This window comes from Podarcis erhardii, assembly GCF_964252035.2.
Source record: "Podarcis erhardii genome assembly, chromosome: 7".
NCBI lineage: Eukaryota > Metazoa > Chordata > Lepidosauria > Squamata > Lacertidae > Podarcis > Podarcis erhardii.
The window spans coordinates 29,809,185-29,824,525 of NC_138511.1; the positions used below are offsets into that span (position 1 = coordinate 29,809,185).

The window sequence follows — 15,341 nt, forward strand, 5'->3', positions numbered from 1 at the left end:
CTGGCTCAGGTGAATATCTGATGTTTCCTACCTTTATGGTCTTGATTTATGGGCTGCTACTAAAATGGGGCTACATTTTAAGCTGTATTTAAAGCTGTATTTTAAATAACTTTTTTCCATTACGTTTTATTGTAATTTATATTTGGTGTTAGCCTCCCTGAGCCCGGCCCTGGCTGGGGCAGGTGGGGTATAAATTAAATTATTATTATTATTATTATTATTATTATTATTATTATTATTAATGGAGGCAGGGGTGGGAATTAGACCACATTTTAATGTGTCTCTCCCTAATTCATTCTTCCAGAAACAATATCTGAACCAGAATGTAGGTATCCTACAAAATTCTCACCTCTTCAATTTTTTTCCAAGCCCCCAAGCCCCGAATCTCAATTAGTGCGACTTAAAATGCATTCTTGGCAAAAATAACTTACAAAAATGTATTTTATTATGGGGAATTACATACGAAAACTGTATATTAAGCAGATCAGCATACCAAAAATAATTATGTGTATTAGGAGACATATGCATGGGTGAAATGCTGATGAATTTACCTGCAGCTTTTAAAGATGAATAAATAACAAAGCGATGTGGAAATGTGGTGAACAATGGTGGCAAAAGGAGAAACAACAAAAAATCTGAAATTGACAGATTTTTCCACCCCTAATGACATTCCTGTAAAGCCCGCAACATACCTGAACATGTCCAGAGCGCATTCCTGGTAAATTAAGTGGACCCAAATTCTTTAATTCTGGGAATGGAGAAAAACGGGATTCTAGGATTTGCTGGAGCCTGGCATACCTTTTCAAAAATATAAGAAATGGTCTCCTGGAAGGAATGCTAAGAAATTGCCTCCCCCAAGGCCTCCCCCTGCACACACACACTTCCAGCAACAATAAAAAAAATGTCCTGGATGCCTGCCTGCAAAGTGCATTGTGTCAGTAATGCCTGGTGGAGTTGCTCTTCCGAATTGATCAGCAGCTCCCTTCTCAAGACAATGCAGTTGGCAATGCGATATGAGCCTTCCATAAAATTTCAGGTTGTTTTTTGTAAAAAGAAGCTCTGCATGCTGGCCAGCACAAGCTGCGGCTTCCTGCCTTCCCTTGAGCTCTGTAAGGTTATGGTGCCTTGCAGATCTCCACGGAAAATAAATAGTCCACTTAAAAAGCACAGAGGGTCGTGTCTTTGTGGGCCTTGTTTAGAGGCATTCCTGAATTTTAAGATATGAGATGAGGACAGTTTGTCTGTGATTAAGCCACCTTCTGGTTTTACCTCCTCTTTGAGGTCGCCCTCAGCCTTGGGAGGAGGCAGTTTCTGCTCCCAGCTTCTCTTATTGGTAAGTAAAAAGCCTAGCAGTGGCTCTCAAAGTTCCTTTCCTCAGACAGATCCATGTGCCACGTAGAATCACAGAACTGAAGGTCATCTAGTGCAACACCCTGCAATGCAGAAATCACAAATGAAGAATCCATGACCATCTCTGTTTAAGAACCTCCAAGGATGGAGATCTCACCATGCCCCAAGAGTTGTCTGCCTGTTCCACTGTCAAACAGCTCTTGTCATCAGGGTGTGCTACCTGATGTTTAGTTGGAATAATAATAATAATTCTGGGCGGCTTCCAACAGAATATTAAAATACAGTAGTCTATTAAACATTAAAAGCTTCCCTAAACAGGACTGCCTTCAGATGTCTTCTAAAAGTCTGGTAGTTGTTTTTCTCTTTGACATCTGGTGGGAGGGCATTCCACAAGGCTGGTGCCACTACCGAGAAGGCCCTCTGCCTGGTTCCCTGTAACTTGGCTTCTCGCAGTGAGGGAACTGCCAGAAGGCCCTCGGCACTGGACCTCAGTGTCCGGGCAGAATGATGGGGGTGGAGACGCTCCACCTTTGTCATTTGAAATCCATTGGTTTGGGTTTCAAATGAAAGCCAAGCTTGCTCCATCTTCCATGCGACAGCCCTTCAGATATTTGAATTAAAAACACCCAACAGAGCATCTCGAAACACAGCCAGGCAGATAAAAAGGCAGAGCTTACAGGTCCCACTCCACCAAAAGAATCCACGATGCCACCTAGCAAATTAAAAGCCAAAAGGCCAGGTAAAGATAAAATACCATATTTTTTGCTCTATAAGACTCACTTTTTCCCTCCTAAAAAGTAAGGGGAAATGTGTGTGTGTCTTATGGAGCAAATGCAGGCTGCGCAGCTATCCCAGAAGCAAGAACAGCAAGAGGGATTGCTGCTTTCACTGCGCAGCGATCCCTATTGCTGTTCTGGCATCTGAGATTCAGAATATTTTTTTTCTTGTTTTCCTCCTCCAAAAACTAGGTGTGTCTTGTGGTCTGGTGCGTCTTGAAGAGCAAAAAATACGGTATTTACCGAGTGCCTAAAAGTAGAGGGGGTGGGTGGGAATGATTACACCAGGCACAAGCATTCCACAGTTCCACATTCTAACACTGAAAAGGCTTGATCTTGTGTCACCACCCCCTGAACCTCCCGTGAACAGGGCACACGAAGAAAGGCCTCAAATGGTGATGATATTTATATATTTATATTCCACCTTTTTCCCCAGACTGGGACTCAAGATGGCTTTAAAAAACAACAACAACAACAACACAGATAAAATGCAGGAAGCTCAATACACAGAAAAGGTAATAGAAAGGAATGAGACTATAATCGAATTAGAATGATTTAAAAACATATATACTAAAATGCCAATGGTTGAAAGCAGCACCGCACTATGAAAAACCCTTTTTAAAAAAGTCTTCTCCCAAAGGACTGTTGGAATAAAACCATGTTCAGCTGCAGGTGGGAGGACAACAAGGAGGGAGCCAGTCTGGCTTCTCTAGGAAGGGAATTCCAAAGCCTGGGAGCAGCCACTGAGAAGGCCCTCTCCTGCATCCCCACCAAATGTGCCCATGATGGTGAAGGACTGAGAAAAGAGCACCCCCTGAAGATCTCAGAGCCCAGGAAGGTCCATATGGGGGAATACAGTCCTTCAGATAGCCTGGGCCCAAGATGTTTAGGGCTTTATAGGTCATAAACAGCACTTGGAATTGTGCCCAGAAACAAACCAATAACCAGTGGAGCTATAACCAGATCCCAGTCCCAGTCCACAGTCTGGCTGCAGCTCTTTGGAACTAGTAGGGGTTTGGGGTCAGTTCATGTGGGGAGAGGCTGTCCTTGGGGTCTTAGGGTCCTGAACTGCATAGGTCAAAGCCAGCACTTTGAATTGATTTGAAACCAAAGTAACTTATCAATGTCAATGGGTCTACTCTGAGTATGACCTAGCTGGGTAATTCCCCTGAATTTTCCTTCCCCCCCCCCATTTATACTATATACTTATAGAATGGTAGAGTCTGAAGGAATCCCAAGGGCCATCTAGTCCAACCCCCTGGAATGCAGGAATTACAGCTAAAGAATACCTGGCCATCCAGGCTCTGCTCAAAAACCTCCAAGTCTCTAATGGATCCTGCAGCCACCAATTGTATGTGGTGGGGCCTTCTTAGATGTGTCACCCATAATGTGGAAATCTCTGTGCCAATGTATCCATTTGACCGCCCACCCCTCTGATGGCACTTTGCTGACAGTCATCATTGGCTTCAGAATTTCTTGCTAAAATCTTTCCTATGTGTTAGACGGCATTGCTGCTAAGCTTCAAAAAAAAGGACCCCTGGACGGTTAAGTCCAGTCAAGGGCGACTATGGGGTTGCGGGGTTCATCTTGCTTTCAGGCCGAGGGAGCCAGTGTTTGTCCACAGACAGCTTTCCGGATCATGTGGCCAGCATGACTAAACCACTTCTGGCACAACAGAACACTGTGACGGAAAACAGAGCACATGGAAACACTGTTTACCTTCCTGCCACAGCAGTACCTATTTATCTACTTGCACTGGCATGCTTTCGAACTGCTAGGTTGGCAGGAGCTGACCTTCCAATCAGCAAGCCCAAGAGGCTCAGTGATTTAGACCACAGCGCCACCTGTGTCCCTAAGCTACCCCTTATGTTCTGAGCAGCCTCCATAAGATTTGGCATACTCTGGACTCTGATAAAGTGAATCCGAAGCTCATTTGCAATTTTTCCCCCTAGACCTGGGTCCTTATCTGTAGGACTTAAAACATGCATGCCCCAAGCCCCTAGGGGTTGAGAGGAGAACTCTGGCATGACTCATGGCAGCCAATCAGGATCCTTTTAAGAGAAACACTGGGGGCACAGGGGGGAAATCATTCATCATAAAGCCTTTCTTATGAATGACAACTGCATTTGTGTTCTCCCTTCTTTGAGAGCCAGCTGTCGTAATGTTTAACTACTGTGTTAACACATTTTGGTGTGAATTTCTGATTCTTTATAGTTCTTTTTCCCCAGTTTGATTTCTTAGCTACTTTGAGGGACATTGATGGGAAGGAAAGTGAGAGAAATGAACATATGAGTAAACAAACACATTCACGGACTTCCCTCTAGATATCACCATATGCTGCCGTAGCAGGTAAATGATGGAAGTCCCTCTTGCAGGAGGCAGTGATGGCCACCAACGTGGATGGCTTTAAAAGAGGACAGGACAAGTTGATGGAGGAGGAGAAGGCTATCAATGGCTACTAGCCATGGCAGCTATACTCTGCCTCCACAGTCAGAGGCAGCCATGCTCCTGAACACCAACTGCTGGAAGCACAGGAAGAAGAAGAAGAGGAAGAAGAAGAAGAAGAAGAAGAAGAAGAAGAAGAAGAAGAAGAAGAAGAAGAAGAAGAGTAGTAGTAGTAGTAGTTTGGATTTGATATCCCGCTTTATCACTACCCAAAGGAGTCTCAAAGTGGCTAACATTCTCCTTTCCCTTCCTCCCCCACAACAAACACTCTGTGAGGTGAGTGGGGCTGAGAGACTTCAGAGAAGTGTGACTGGCCCAAGGTCACCCAGCAGCTGCATGTGGAGGAGTGGGGAAGCGAACCTGGTTCACCAGATTACGAGACTACCACTCTTAACCACTACACCACACTGGCTGGTCTTGTGCTTGGGTCCTGCTTGCTGCTTTCCCACAGGCATCTGAGCAGCCACTCTGAGAACAGGATACTGGACTAGATGGGCTGCTGGCCTGATCCAGCAGGCTTATCTTATGTTCTTATGCAGGTAGTTATTTCCACATGGCGGCAACCAAGCATTCTGCAGCCCAAACCTTGGAAGATAGCAACACATGCATCACTGCTCATATTCTGCAAGGAATCAGCAGAAAAATGAGTTGCGCTGAAACCAAGATGGCAGCTGCTGCTGTTTCCACAGCAGAAATTGGGTAGAATCACATGCCCCTGCTTCCCCCCTCCCTTCAGATAATGAAGGGCTGAGCAGTGGCGTAGCGTGCGTTGTCAGCACCCGGGGCAAGGCAAGTAATTTGCGCCCCCCAACCTGTGGATTTGCGCCCCCTAACCCGTGGATTTGCGCCCCCTAACCCTAACCCCCAGATGTTGCACCCGGTGCGGCTGGCCCCCCCTGCACCCCCCACGCTACGCCACTGGGGCTGAGTGCATTGTACCAGGGATAGTCAATGATGTTCATTCCAGATAGCTCTTATTCTCCCTAACCATTGGCCATGCTAGCTGGAGATGATGAAATTTAATAAATGAGAGCCAGTATGGTCCCGCTGTTAGAGCATTGCACCAGGAATTGGGAGACCCAAGTTCAAATCACCACTCAGCCATGAAACTCCCTGGGTGACCTGGGGACAGTCCCTGCCTCTCAGCCTAATCTACTTCACAGGATTGTTGTGAGGGATTAAATTAGAGAGGAAGGCAAACTGTGCATGCCAGCTTGAGGTCCTTGGAGGAAAGGTGGATCACAGATGTAACAAATAACCCTCCTTGGAGGTTTGAGGGTTTTTTAACAGAGGTTGGATGGCAATCTGTCAGGTATTCTTTAGCTCTGATTCCTGCATTGCAGGGAGTTTGACTAGCTGACCCTTCCAACTCTACAATGCTATGCTTCTATGAAATAACATCTGGAGGGCACCACAATGGCTACCTATGCACCATATTGTGGAGCTGCATTGGTGTCACTCTGCCCAGCCTGCTGCCCTTACTAAGCCTCTGGGGCAGCTGAAAGGGTACATCATGTAAGAAACCCTCATATCACACAACCTAGGCTTTACTGGGGAAGAGAAGAGGAACAGATGCAAAGATATATATATTTTTTCAAGTGGTAGCCAGATGTCCCACTCCGCATCTCCATCCAGGAATTCTCTCATGTCACTGAGGCTCCTCTGCTTCATTCACCCACACTCCATTTCTTAAGCTGAGGTAGTGTCATTCCTGGCTAAGGGAAGACGCAGCCATAATCTTTTCTGCAGCAGCTTATGCCCCCCCCCCGTCCCCCCGCCAGCCACCCCTCCCGTCCTCCTTGGGAGAAACTGTAGCAATTACCTATTTTAATCAGATGGTGGTTACATAAGACTCGCCACGGCCCCCAAGCAGATGGGCAGACGGGCACTGGAGCCAGCGTCGCCGTGTATACAGACGCACAACTATCGGAGGTGTAATTGTTATTGACACGCATGAGTAAGGAGCGCGTTCTTCCCCAAAGGCCGTCGCTGGATGTCTCCGAATTGCTGGGCTATAACGGAGAGCACATGTTACAAGGTCCGGATGCCAATTTGGGGGGGGGGAGCAGGGAGAGAGAGAGAGCATCAGATGGACAGCAGGGTTTTAAACACACACACACACACACCTCCTGCATGCATAATGCACAACCGCTTGACCGCTGGAGGATAGAAGCGAAAACTGCCAAAACAGCGCTTCTCTGGAGATCAAGAAAGGGGAATCTCTCTGTGTGTGTCGCTGTTTCAGCTTTTTCTTCTCCTCCAGCCCAAGGCCTGGGCTCTTCTGAATAAAAGACAGCAAGGGGGATGCTGTCTGCTAAGCAACTGAGTCAGCTCCTCATTCCTCACTTCACTCTGTGTGTGTGTGTGTGTGTGTGTGTGCGCGCGCGCGCACACACACACACACACACACACACAACACAAAGGAACACTGTGCTGATTCCAAACATTATTGCTGCAATTATTCAGAGGCTTGGGGGAGGGAGGAATGGCTCCCTGTTCAAAGAGACAGGATCTCCAGCAGGGGAAAGTTATTCCGTTGTTATTGGATCCTCGAAAGGGCGGCAAGTAGAATGTGCATGTCAATTAGAGAAGTGCGTGCCGTGCAAAATTCTGCCAGCCTTATTGGATTGGTTTTCAGTTCCCAAATTGGCAAACCAGTCTTCTTTTCCCAACCTGCATGGGCTCATATATCAGTCTACTCCATCCCATTTGCCATGGACATTCACATTTAAATACATATTTCATAAAAAACGCCCTGGGAAATGTATTCATAGAATGGTAGAGTTGTAAGGGAGCCCAAATGTCATCTAGTCCCACGCCCAGAATGCAGGAATCACAGCTAAAACAGAGAGCCATCCAACCTCTGCTTGAAAACCTTCAGTGAAGAAGAGTCCACCACCTTCTGAGGGAGTCCACTGTTCTTACCATCAGAAAGTTATTCCTAATCTTCTTCCTAATGTATTGAATCCCAGTCTGCTTGAACAGGTAGGCTCTACCCTGCATTTCCTTGAACCTGACCATTATCTAAGAATGACTATACTGTGGCTTTACCCTAAAATGGACTTCTTCGATTTTTCTTATTTTATTTATTTATATACCGCTTGATTGTAAGAAGAAGGGGAAAAAACCCCTCAAGTGATATAAAAGATACATGGACACTTTTACTTTTTCTTAGATTCAATTCCGCCCACTGCGCAGTTACCCGGTGAGATTCTACAAATGCCACCTTCACAACATGCATTTAAAACATTGTGATTCCACTTTAAACAGTTTCTGGGTCCGTCTGTCCCTCAGAAAATCCTCAGAACTGTCGCTTTTTAAGGGAGCTGGGCGTTATTAGGAGACTCTCGTTCCTCTTCCAGCCAGAAATACAATTCTCAGAGTGGTTCAACTATCCGTCCATCTCCTCACAGAATTCTGGGTATCATAGCCCTGTGAGGCAAAAATAGGGGCCCCTTAACACCTCCCAGCACCCTTCACAACCTACAACTCTCAGAATTCTTCCCCTTGGTCATTTCTTATTGCCCTTTTCTATATCTTCTGCAGAAACACACAAGTGGTTTTGTGTTGAAATCCTTGGTGGAAACTCATGGTGCTGAAACTGGCTTACATTTGCAGCTTGGACCTGCCTTACAAGAGGCTGAGGTTGTAGCTCAGAGAGGAGGTGAAGCAAGGAAGTGATCAAGGGGCTTGAGAGAGAGAGAGAGAGAGAGAGAGAGAGAGAGAGAGAGAGTTGTTTCCTTTTTTAAAAAAATAAAAATAAAAATCCTTTTCTTTCTCTCTCCTGCTGTTTCCATAACACATTCTTTACAGCACCAAACAAACATTCAAGATCAGAAAACTAGCCCCAAGCTACCATCCCATTAGCTCTACAATAATGAATAATATTTTGGGTACTTCATTTTGTGTGTGTTCTGTTGTTCCTAACAAGTTTCATCAGGGGGCTTGTTCTGCGCCAGCTGTGCGGGCGGCTTGGAATTGCTTGTAATAAGCCAGGGAAACTCAATTCTGAAATGCCTCCACGCCACAAGGAATAAGGGAATATTCTGTCTTTCTCTCTCCTCTCCAATGTCGAGGACTGCTAGCAATACTTTTTCGAAGGCTCCGAAAAGGCTTTCTCCAGCTAATGTGTCTTAGGAAAGCAGGAATAACACTTTATACTAAGTCAGATCAGTGGTCCATCTAATTCAGTATTGCTGACCCTATCGGCAGCTTTCCAGGGTTTCAGGGAGTGGGCTGTACTCATTCTACTTGGAGATGCCATTGAGGAACAATACCTCACCTTTTCATCCTATGAACTCAAGATTGTATACATGATTCTACCTGCTCTTTATGTAATCTCAACAACAACCGTGTGAGGTATGCTAGACTGAGAGGCAATGACTAGCCCAAGGTCACTCAGCTTCATGGCAGAGGAAGGACTCCAGCACGGGTCTCCCGGGTTTTAGTCCTACGCTCTAAACATTACACCACACTGGCTCTCGCTATGACACTTCCTCCAAATAGATGGTGTCCCAGCTTGTCAATCAATTGGGTTACTCTTTTCTGCACCTTTCCAACTCTACAATATCCCCCTAGATAGGGAACTGCATGCATAGGCAGGTTCTTCTGAGCACAATCCCCCTCAGTGGTTGGCACAGCACCTCTTGTAAAAGTCCAAAGGCCAGCAATTACCCGTGGTGACCTGATTCAGATCCACTTCTCCCATTGAAAACTCAACTGGAGAGAGCTTTCCAGATGCTCTCCATTCATCGATGGAGCTCACTCCCACAAGAGGTGATGAGGACCACCAACTTGGATGCATAAGTTCATGGAGGAGAAGGCTATCGATGGCAACTTGCCACAGTGGCTCTGCTCTGTCTCCACGGTTGGACGTAGTCATGTTTCTGAATAGCAGTTACTGGAATCCTTGAATCTTGCTTGTGGGTTCCTCCACAAGCATCTGCTTGGTCCCTGAGAGAACAGGATGCTGGACTAGATGGGCCATTGGTCTAATGCAGCAGTCTATTCTTCTGTTCGCATGTTCTTATGGATCGGAGGCACCTTTTCTGGTGTCCTCCTGGTCTCCACACCATGGTGGAACTCCTATTAATTTCACCACAGTGGTGCATTGTCATTTCAACATCCTCCTCATCAAAAGGGACAGCCAGCTTCTGATCCAATAAAACCCCCAAGCACTTGCAGTATTGTGTCTGCAGTGATCTCTGGACCTTGCTATAACCACCAAAGATCAAGCAAATCGCACACATGCAACAACACTGCTTCAGTCAGTGTCCCTAGTTCACCAAGGGCATTTGCTTTAAACGGACTGATTTGCAGAAGAACAGGAGGGTTTAAAATGCACTAGCACCAACAAAAACAACAATAAATTTAAAAATAGGAGCATGTTTTCCCGTAACATCACCCTCACTATATGACCATGAAAATTTACTGCTTTTCATATGCTTTCCATTGTACTGGTGTGGGGTTCATCACCCTGTAGCTGTAGAAATACTTTGCTGGCCTCAACGGTTTGACGGGGTCTTTATTTTGGAAAAGAAGAAATGTGGTTTCTTCCTCCAATTGCAAATAATTGTTAGAAAGGATTGGTGTCCTATACATGCCCACTGATGCTGTCCGTGTCTCAAAAAAATGAGGCATGAAGCGGGGAAATGAAACAGACCTTTCCTAACATAAAAGATTTGGAGAAAGCTCATTCCCCAATTTGCATTCCCTTCAAATGCAAAGGGGGAGGGGGGAATAGACACAAATATCAGTTTATACCTTTCTTGCAACAGCAACAAAATGTGTGTTATATAACATTTCCACACCAGTGCTCTTGAACTGAGGGCCCAATTAACTCCTGCGTCCGTAGGAGTTTATTTGCCTGCCCACTGCACAAATCCATGAGCAGATTGTGAAATATTGTCCACAGGATAAACGACTATTGGAGCAAATTAAGACGGCAATAGGCAACAGATCCCACCATCACCACGCTATCTGGAGACTCTGCGGCTGAATGAGCAACACATGTGGGCAAAATGATCACAGCAGGTCAGCTTGGCTGGCTGGCTGGACTGGATGAGAGTGAAGGGTCATCTACTGTAGTCCACTGCTGTCACCCTTCCGTAACACACAGGTGCTTTCTTACATTAGAGGACACCCCCAGAATGCACATCAACCCCTTGCTCACCAGGCAACCCATTTCACCCAGCCAGATTTAAATGTGCCGTGGACACAAAGCAAGGGTGCCTACACCAAATCCATTTGACAAGGGCATCACAGGGGAACCTTAACAGAAAGCATCACATTTAACATCCAGGATGACTGTGTCTTGTGTTGGGTGCAGGAAGGTCCAAGGTTTGATCGCTGGCAATTTCTCCTAAAGGGATGAAAACCTTGGACAGTTGCTGACCTCAGTGTAGAGAGACGGACCAAGTGAGATGGACCAAGGAACTAACCTGGCATGAAACAGTCTCTCAAATTTATTGTAGATAGGGAGAAGACATGAGATGTTAGGTGGTGCAAATTTGAATGAATTGACCCATCTCATGGTAGAAGTCAGTAGAAATAAAGGAGTCTTGCTGGTCCCACCATTGGTGGAGGAAGGTTATAGAATATCATTGGCCCTGTGTGTCAGATCTAATGAGCCAGGGTCTCGGTCCACCTGATTCAAGAACAATTCTTTAATTCTCTAGGAAATGACAATAGGTACTGATTCACCATCAGATCTTTTGATCTCATCAAGGACCATGAGAAAGCTATATAACCCTGGTCAGGGTACAGGGCATGAAAGCTCACTCTTATTCAACAGCACCCAATCAATACCTTTTGTACTGTTCAAATGTAAAGAGTTAAAATTTACTGAAGGTGGAAAAGTATAATCTTTGCATCCCTTTGCCTGAAGAAATAACATTTTCACCAAGACTGCAAAACTAAGCACACCAAGCAATTGCTTCAAAGAAGACGCAAACCTATTGTGAGGTGCCCATCTCCTTCCACACATAAACGGGAGTAGCATCCCCTCCCTCCCAAACCTCTCAGGTAGAAGTCTGTGTGCAAAACCAAGCTTCTTCCGTTGCCCTCTTTCTCCCCAATCCAGGAGTCTGCTGCATCCCAGTGGACAGACACACGAAGAACAATTTTGCTTTCACAAACTCCTCACCACACACACCCTTCACTCTACAGAGACATCGAAGCTCCCAGGGATGGCAAGCACTTTCACCTTCAGATTGTGCCATCAAACTTGAGAGTGTGTGATTGCAGTTCCTTGGTGGAATTTGCACACCCGTCCTTGCAAAAGACAGACATTTAATCTGTTGCAGGAGAACTGAAGGCTGTTCCATTCCCATACCCATGCATTAAAATAATAATAATAATAATAATAATAATAATAATAATAATAATAATAATAATACACAACTGATCTCAAGCTGATGCTACAGCCAGTTAGAAAAATGAAACTTCTTTGCTCAGGAACTCTCGCCTGAGTCTGGCCAAGACTAACAAAGATGCCCGTGTCAATTGGAGGTGCTTGGGCACATGTTCCGGTGTGTGCGTGGCGGCTGTTGCATAAACACCCATGCAATTTATGGCTTCAATTCACACATGTCTCTGCATGTAGATCCATTAGCCAATGGATAACAAGTTCCTACAAGAGGAACAGGGACAAAGGGACACATACACACATTGCCACATCACTTCACTGCACATATTCCATTCCTCAGCAGTCTTCTGGGAGCTGAACACTGTAACTGGCTGAAATTTGTGTTTGTTCTCTCTCTCTCTTCCTATCTCTCTCCCCACCCCCATCTCTCTCTCTCTCTCTCTCTCTCTCTCTCTCTCTCTCCTTTGCTTCTTCTAAGCAGGTGACCCTGAGAACTGTAACCCTGTGCCCACTTACTTGGGAGCCAGTCCCATGGACCAGGCAATCGGAAAGCTTCAGATCCTGCTCGGAGCCTCCCCCAGCTGAGATGTGCAGGGAGGATAATGCCCTCGCCTTGGGACTGTCTCAGCCCACATAAATACACACGTTTGTCCAACTGCGCAATGTGCTTGACCCCAATATATACAGTGAAGGTGGGGGAGAGGAGGAGGAAGATAGACAGCTTAAATTTCCCACTCGCAGGATTCCTGCTGGCTAGATCTGGGGGCTCTAACTGTGTCAGGGAGGCTAGCCCGCCTCCCCAGCTCTGAAGGTCCCTGGGCAGGAGCTGCTGGCAAAGGTCCCTTCTCCATCAAGGAGCGCCTCTGCTTCCAGAACCAGGGAAGCAAATCCCAATCTCCAAAATCACACACAGGACACCCCCAGAAAAGTCTGGGCATAACTGGGGAAAGAGAGTCTTTGACTAACTGGCCAGCTTCATCGTCCCTTTGGCTGGGTAGAAGTTAAGCAGAAGGTCACCACCAGCACATCCTTCCATCAACCCAAATAGCACTTTTTAACATGGAGATATATATTGAAGCCCTTCCAATAACCTATATCCATATTTCTACGTTCATCCCCCCCCCCACACACATACACACCCTGCCCCAGATTTTACCAGATGAAAGCATTTGTGTCACAAACACCCATATATCACCTTCCCTTCTCCAACCACCCCCACCCCCGTTGAAATCTCTTACCTGGTAGCTAAAAACCGATGTATCCACATTGTCACGTCTGGGAACCCAGAAAAAAGGGGGATCAAATTTTCACAGCCCCAGCCATCTGTGCTTGGTTGGGGGGGCGTTACTGGATAAGAGGGGAGGGGAAGGGTTTTCAGGTTTGGATCAGGGGGGGGGGAGGCGATCAATAGTGAGAGAGGAAGAGTTTCCAAAAAGGGGGGGTGATTTTTTCCCGGGGGGGAGTATCGGCGGTTCCCCCTATTTCAACCCCTAAGGATTAAACGGGGGTCGGTTGCTTATTTCAGACCCCGCATCGCTCCTTCCCCCCTCAAAAGTGTGCACCCAAGTTTGTTTGGGTTTGTTTTTTTCTCCGGGGAGGGAAGAGATGAAGTTGAAGGCGGGGGGGTCGTTTGGGGGGTTCTACAAGGGGGGCAGTCCGTCCAACTCCTCCCCCAGCTGGGGGGAGAGCGCCTCGAGGGAGCCCCCCAGATCCATGGAAAGATGGGGGGGGACGCCGATGTCCTTCTTGGGTGGATGGGGAGGGAGGGGGGAGGAAGTGGTCAGCCTTGTCGAGATGGGGAGGGGGTCGTCTGGGTTCAGTGGGGACGGCCGGATCGCCGCAGCGTGGTCCTCAGCGGGGCAAGCTCAGCCCCGGCGGGCTCAGCAGCATCCGGGCAGCGCTGGCGGGGCTCCCGGAGTCCGTCCGCCCGTCCGCCAGCTCGGCTCAGCTGCTGCTGCTGCTGCTGCCGCCGCCGCCGCCGCCGCTGCAGCGCGTTGCCTTCTCCGATATCTCTCGCTCACTCGCTCGCTCCGCCGCCGCCGTCGCGTGGTCCAGCCCCGCCTGACGTCACCCCCAGGAGCTAATAGGGGGGCTGAACCCCGTTATCAGTACGCAACCCCCCTTGCTCCGGCAGCGATGCCGGTGAGGTGGGGAGTCGTTCAGGGAGCCGCGGGAGGAGGCGCCTTCGCGCAGCAGGGCGGAGGATGGTCGCCTTCCACGAAGTCTGGTAGACTGCTTCTGAGCGAGGAGGACCGACGGCAGCTGGCAGATGGCCGGCTTGGTCTCCACTGCAAACAGACCTGATAAATTTGGCGTGCTTCTTCGGAGTACATCAAGATGGGCTATTGGAAAATTGAGTCCAGTATACGTTCAGTGGATATAACCCGATGAAGATGTCGACGCATCGATGTCGATGCAGTGTGAGGCAAGTTGTGGGAAAACGCAAATCCCGTGCTAGGGATCGTTAGGAAAGGAACTGAAAATAAAACTGCCAGTAGCATAAGGCCGTTGTGCAAATCTCTCGTACGGAGGCATTTGGAGTAATGTTGTGTACAGTTCTGGTCGCCTCACCTCAAAAAGGAAATTGTAGAGTTGGAGGAGGTCCAAAAAGGAACCACCAATATGACCAAGGAGCGACTCCACTGAGAGGGAAAGTTGCAATGTTTGGGACTTTTTTGTTTTGAGAAAGGGTAAGAGGTGAAATGGCAGAAATATATTAAAATTATGCACGGCATGCATATAGAAAAGTTTTCCTCCCTCTCTCACAACTCTAAAACTCCTGGACATCTAATGAAGCTGAGCGTTGGAAGATTCAGGACAGAGAAAGGGAAGCCTTTCTTCATGCAGCGCATCATTAAACTGCGGAACTCACTGCCACAGAAGGCAGCAACAGCCACCAACTTGGAGGGCTTTGAAAGAGGTTTAGACAAAATCACGGAGGGTAAAGCCATCATTGCCTACAAGCCAGAATAGCTATGCTTTGCCTCCATTTTCGGAAGCAATGAATGCTCCTGAATGCCAATTGCTTAAAACCACAGAAGGGGAAGATTGCTCCTGTGCTCAGGTCCTGCTTGTGGGCTCCCCAGAAGAGCAGAGGCAGATTTAGGGGAGCACAACTGTTTCTCCCACACTGGACGCTGAGCTGAGAGGGCACTGCAGGGGGCGCCGCAACAACAACTTGGAACAGAAGGCAAGATGTGGGGGGGGGGTTGTGTGTCCCAAATTTTGGCACTGCACAGGGTGTTGCTGGAATTTGAAAGACCAAAGTCTGCCGCTGCAGAAGAGGCATAGCTGGTAGTCCCCCTCACCTTTATTATTTGTAATGGGAAACTTTGTATGATTCAGTGCTTCATCATTCCTTTGCAGCTGCACTGCATCTTTGTACTTTTGTCTTTCCAGGCTGA

The 15,341-nt window shown here is 47.3% G+C and overlaps 1 protein-coding gene across 5 annotated transcripts in view; it reads right to left on the reverse strand.

The window, feature by feature from the left end:
- The window catches only part of AJAP1 (adherens junctions associated protein 1), a 120,683-nt gene extending 105,576 nt beyond the window's left edge, over positions 1-15,107 (reverse strand). For 3 of the 5 annotated variants that reach the window (XR_014158757.1, XR_014158758.1, XM_081871207.1), the window contains exon 1: positions 13,176-15,105. Coding sequence is in view for 3 of the 5 variants with exons in the window: in XM_081871207.1 (XP_081727333.1) it covers positions 13,176-13,204 (29 nt within the window). In the remaining 2 variants the exon portion in view is untranslated. Of the gene's footprint in view, positions 1-12,453; positions 12,547-13,175 lie in introns of those variants that run through there. The other 2 variants (XM_081871205.1, XM_081871206.1) reach the window with 2 other exon arrangements.
- Between the last annotated feature and the right edge of the window lie 234 nt (positions 15,108-15,341).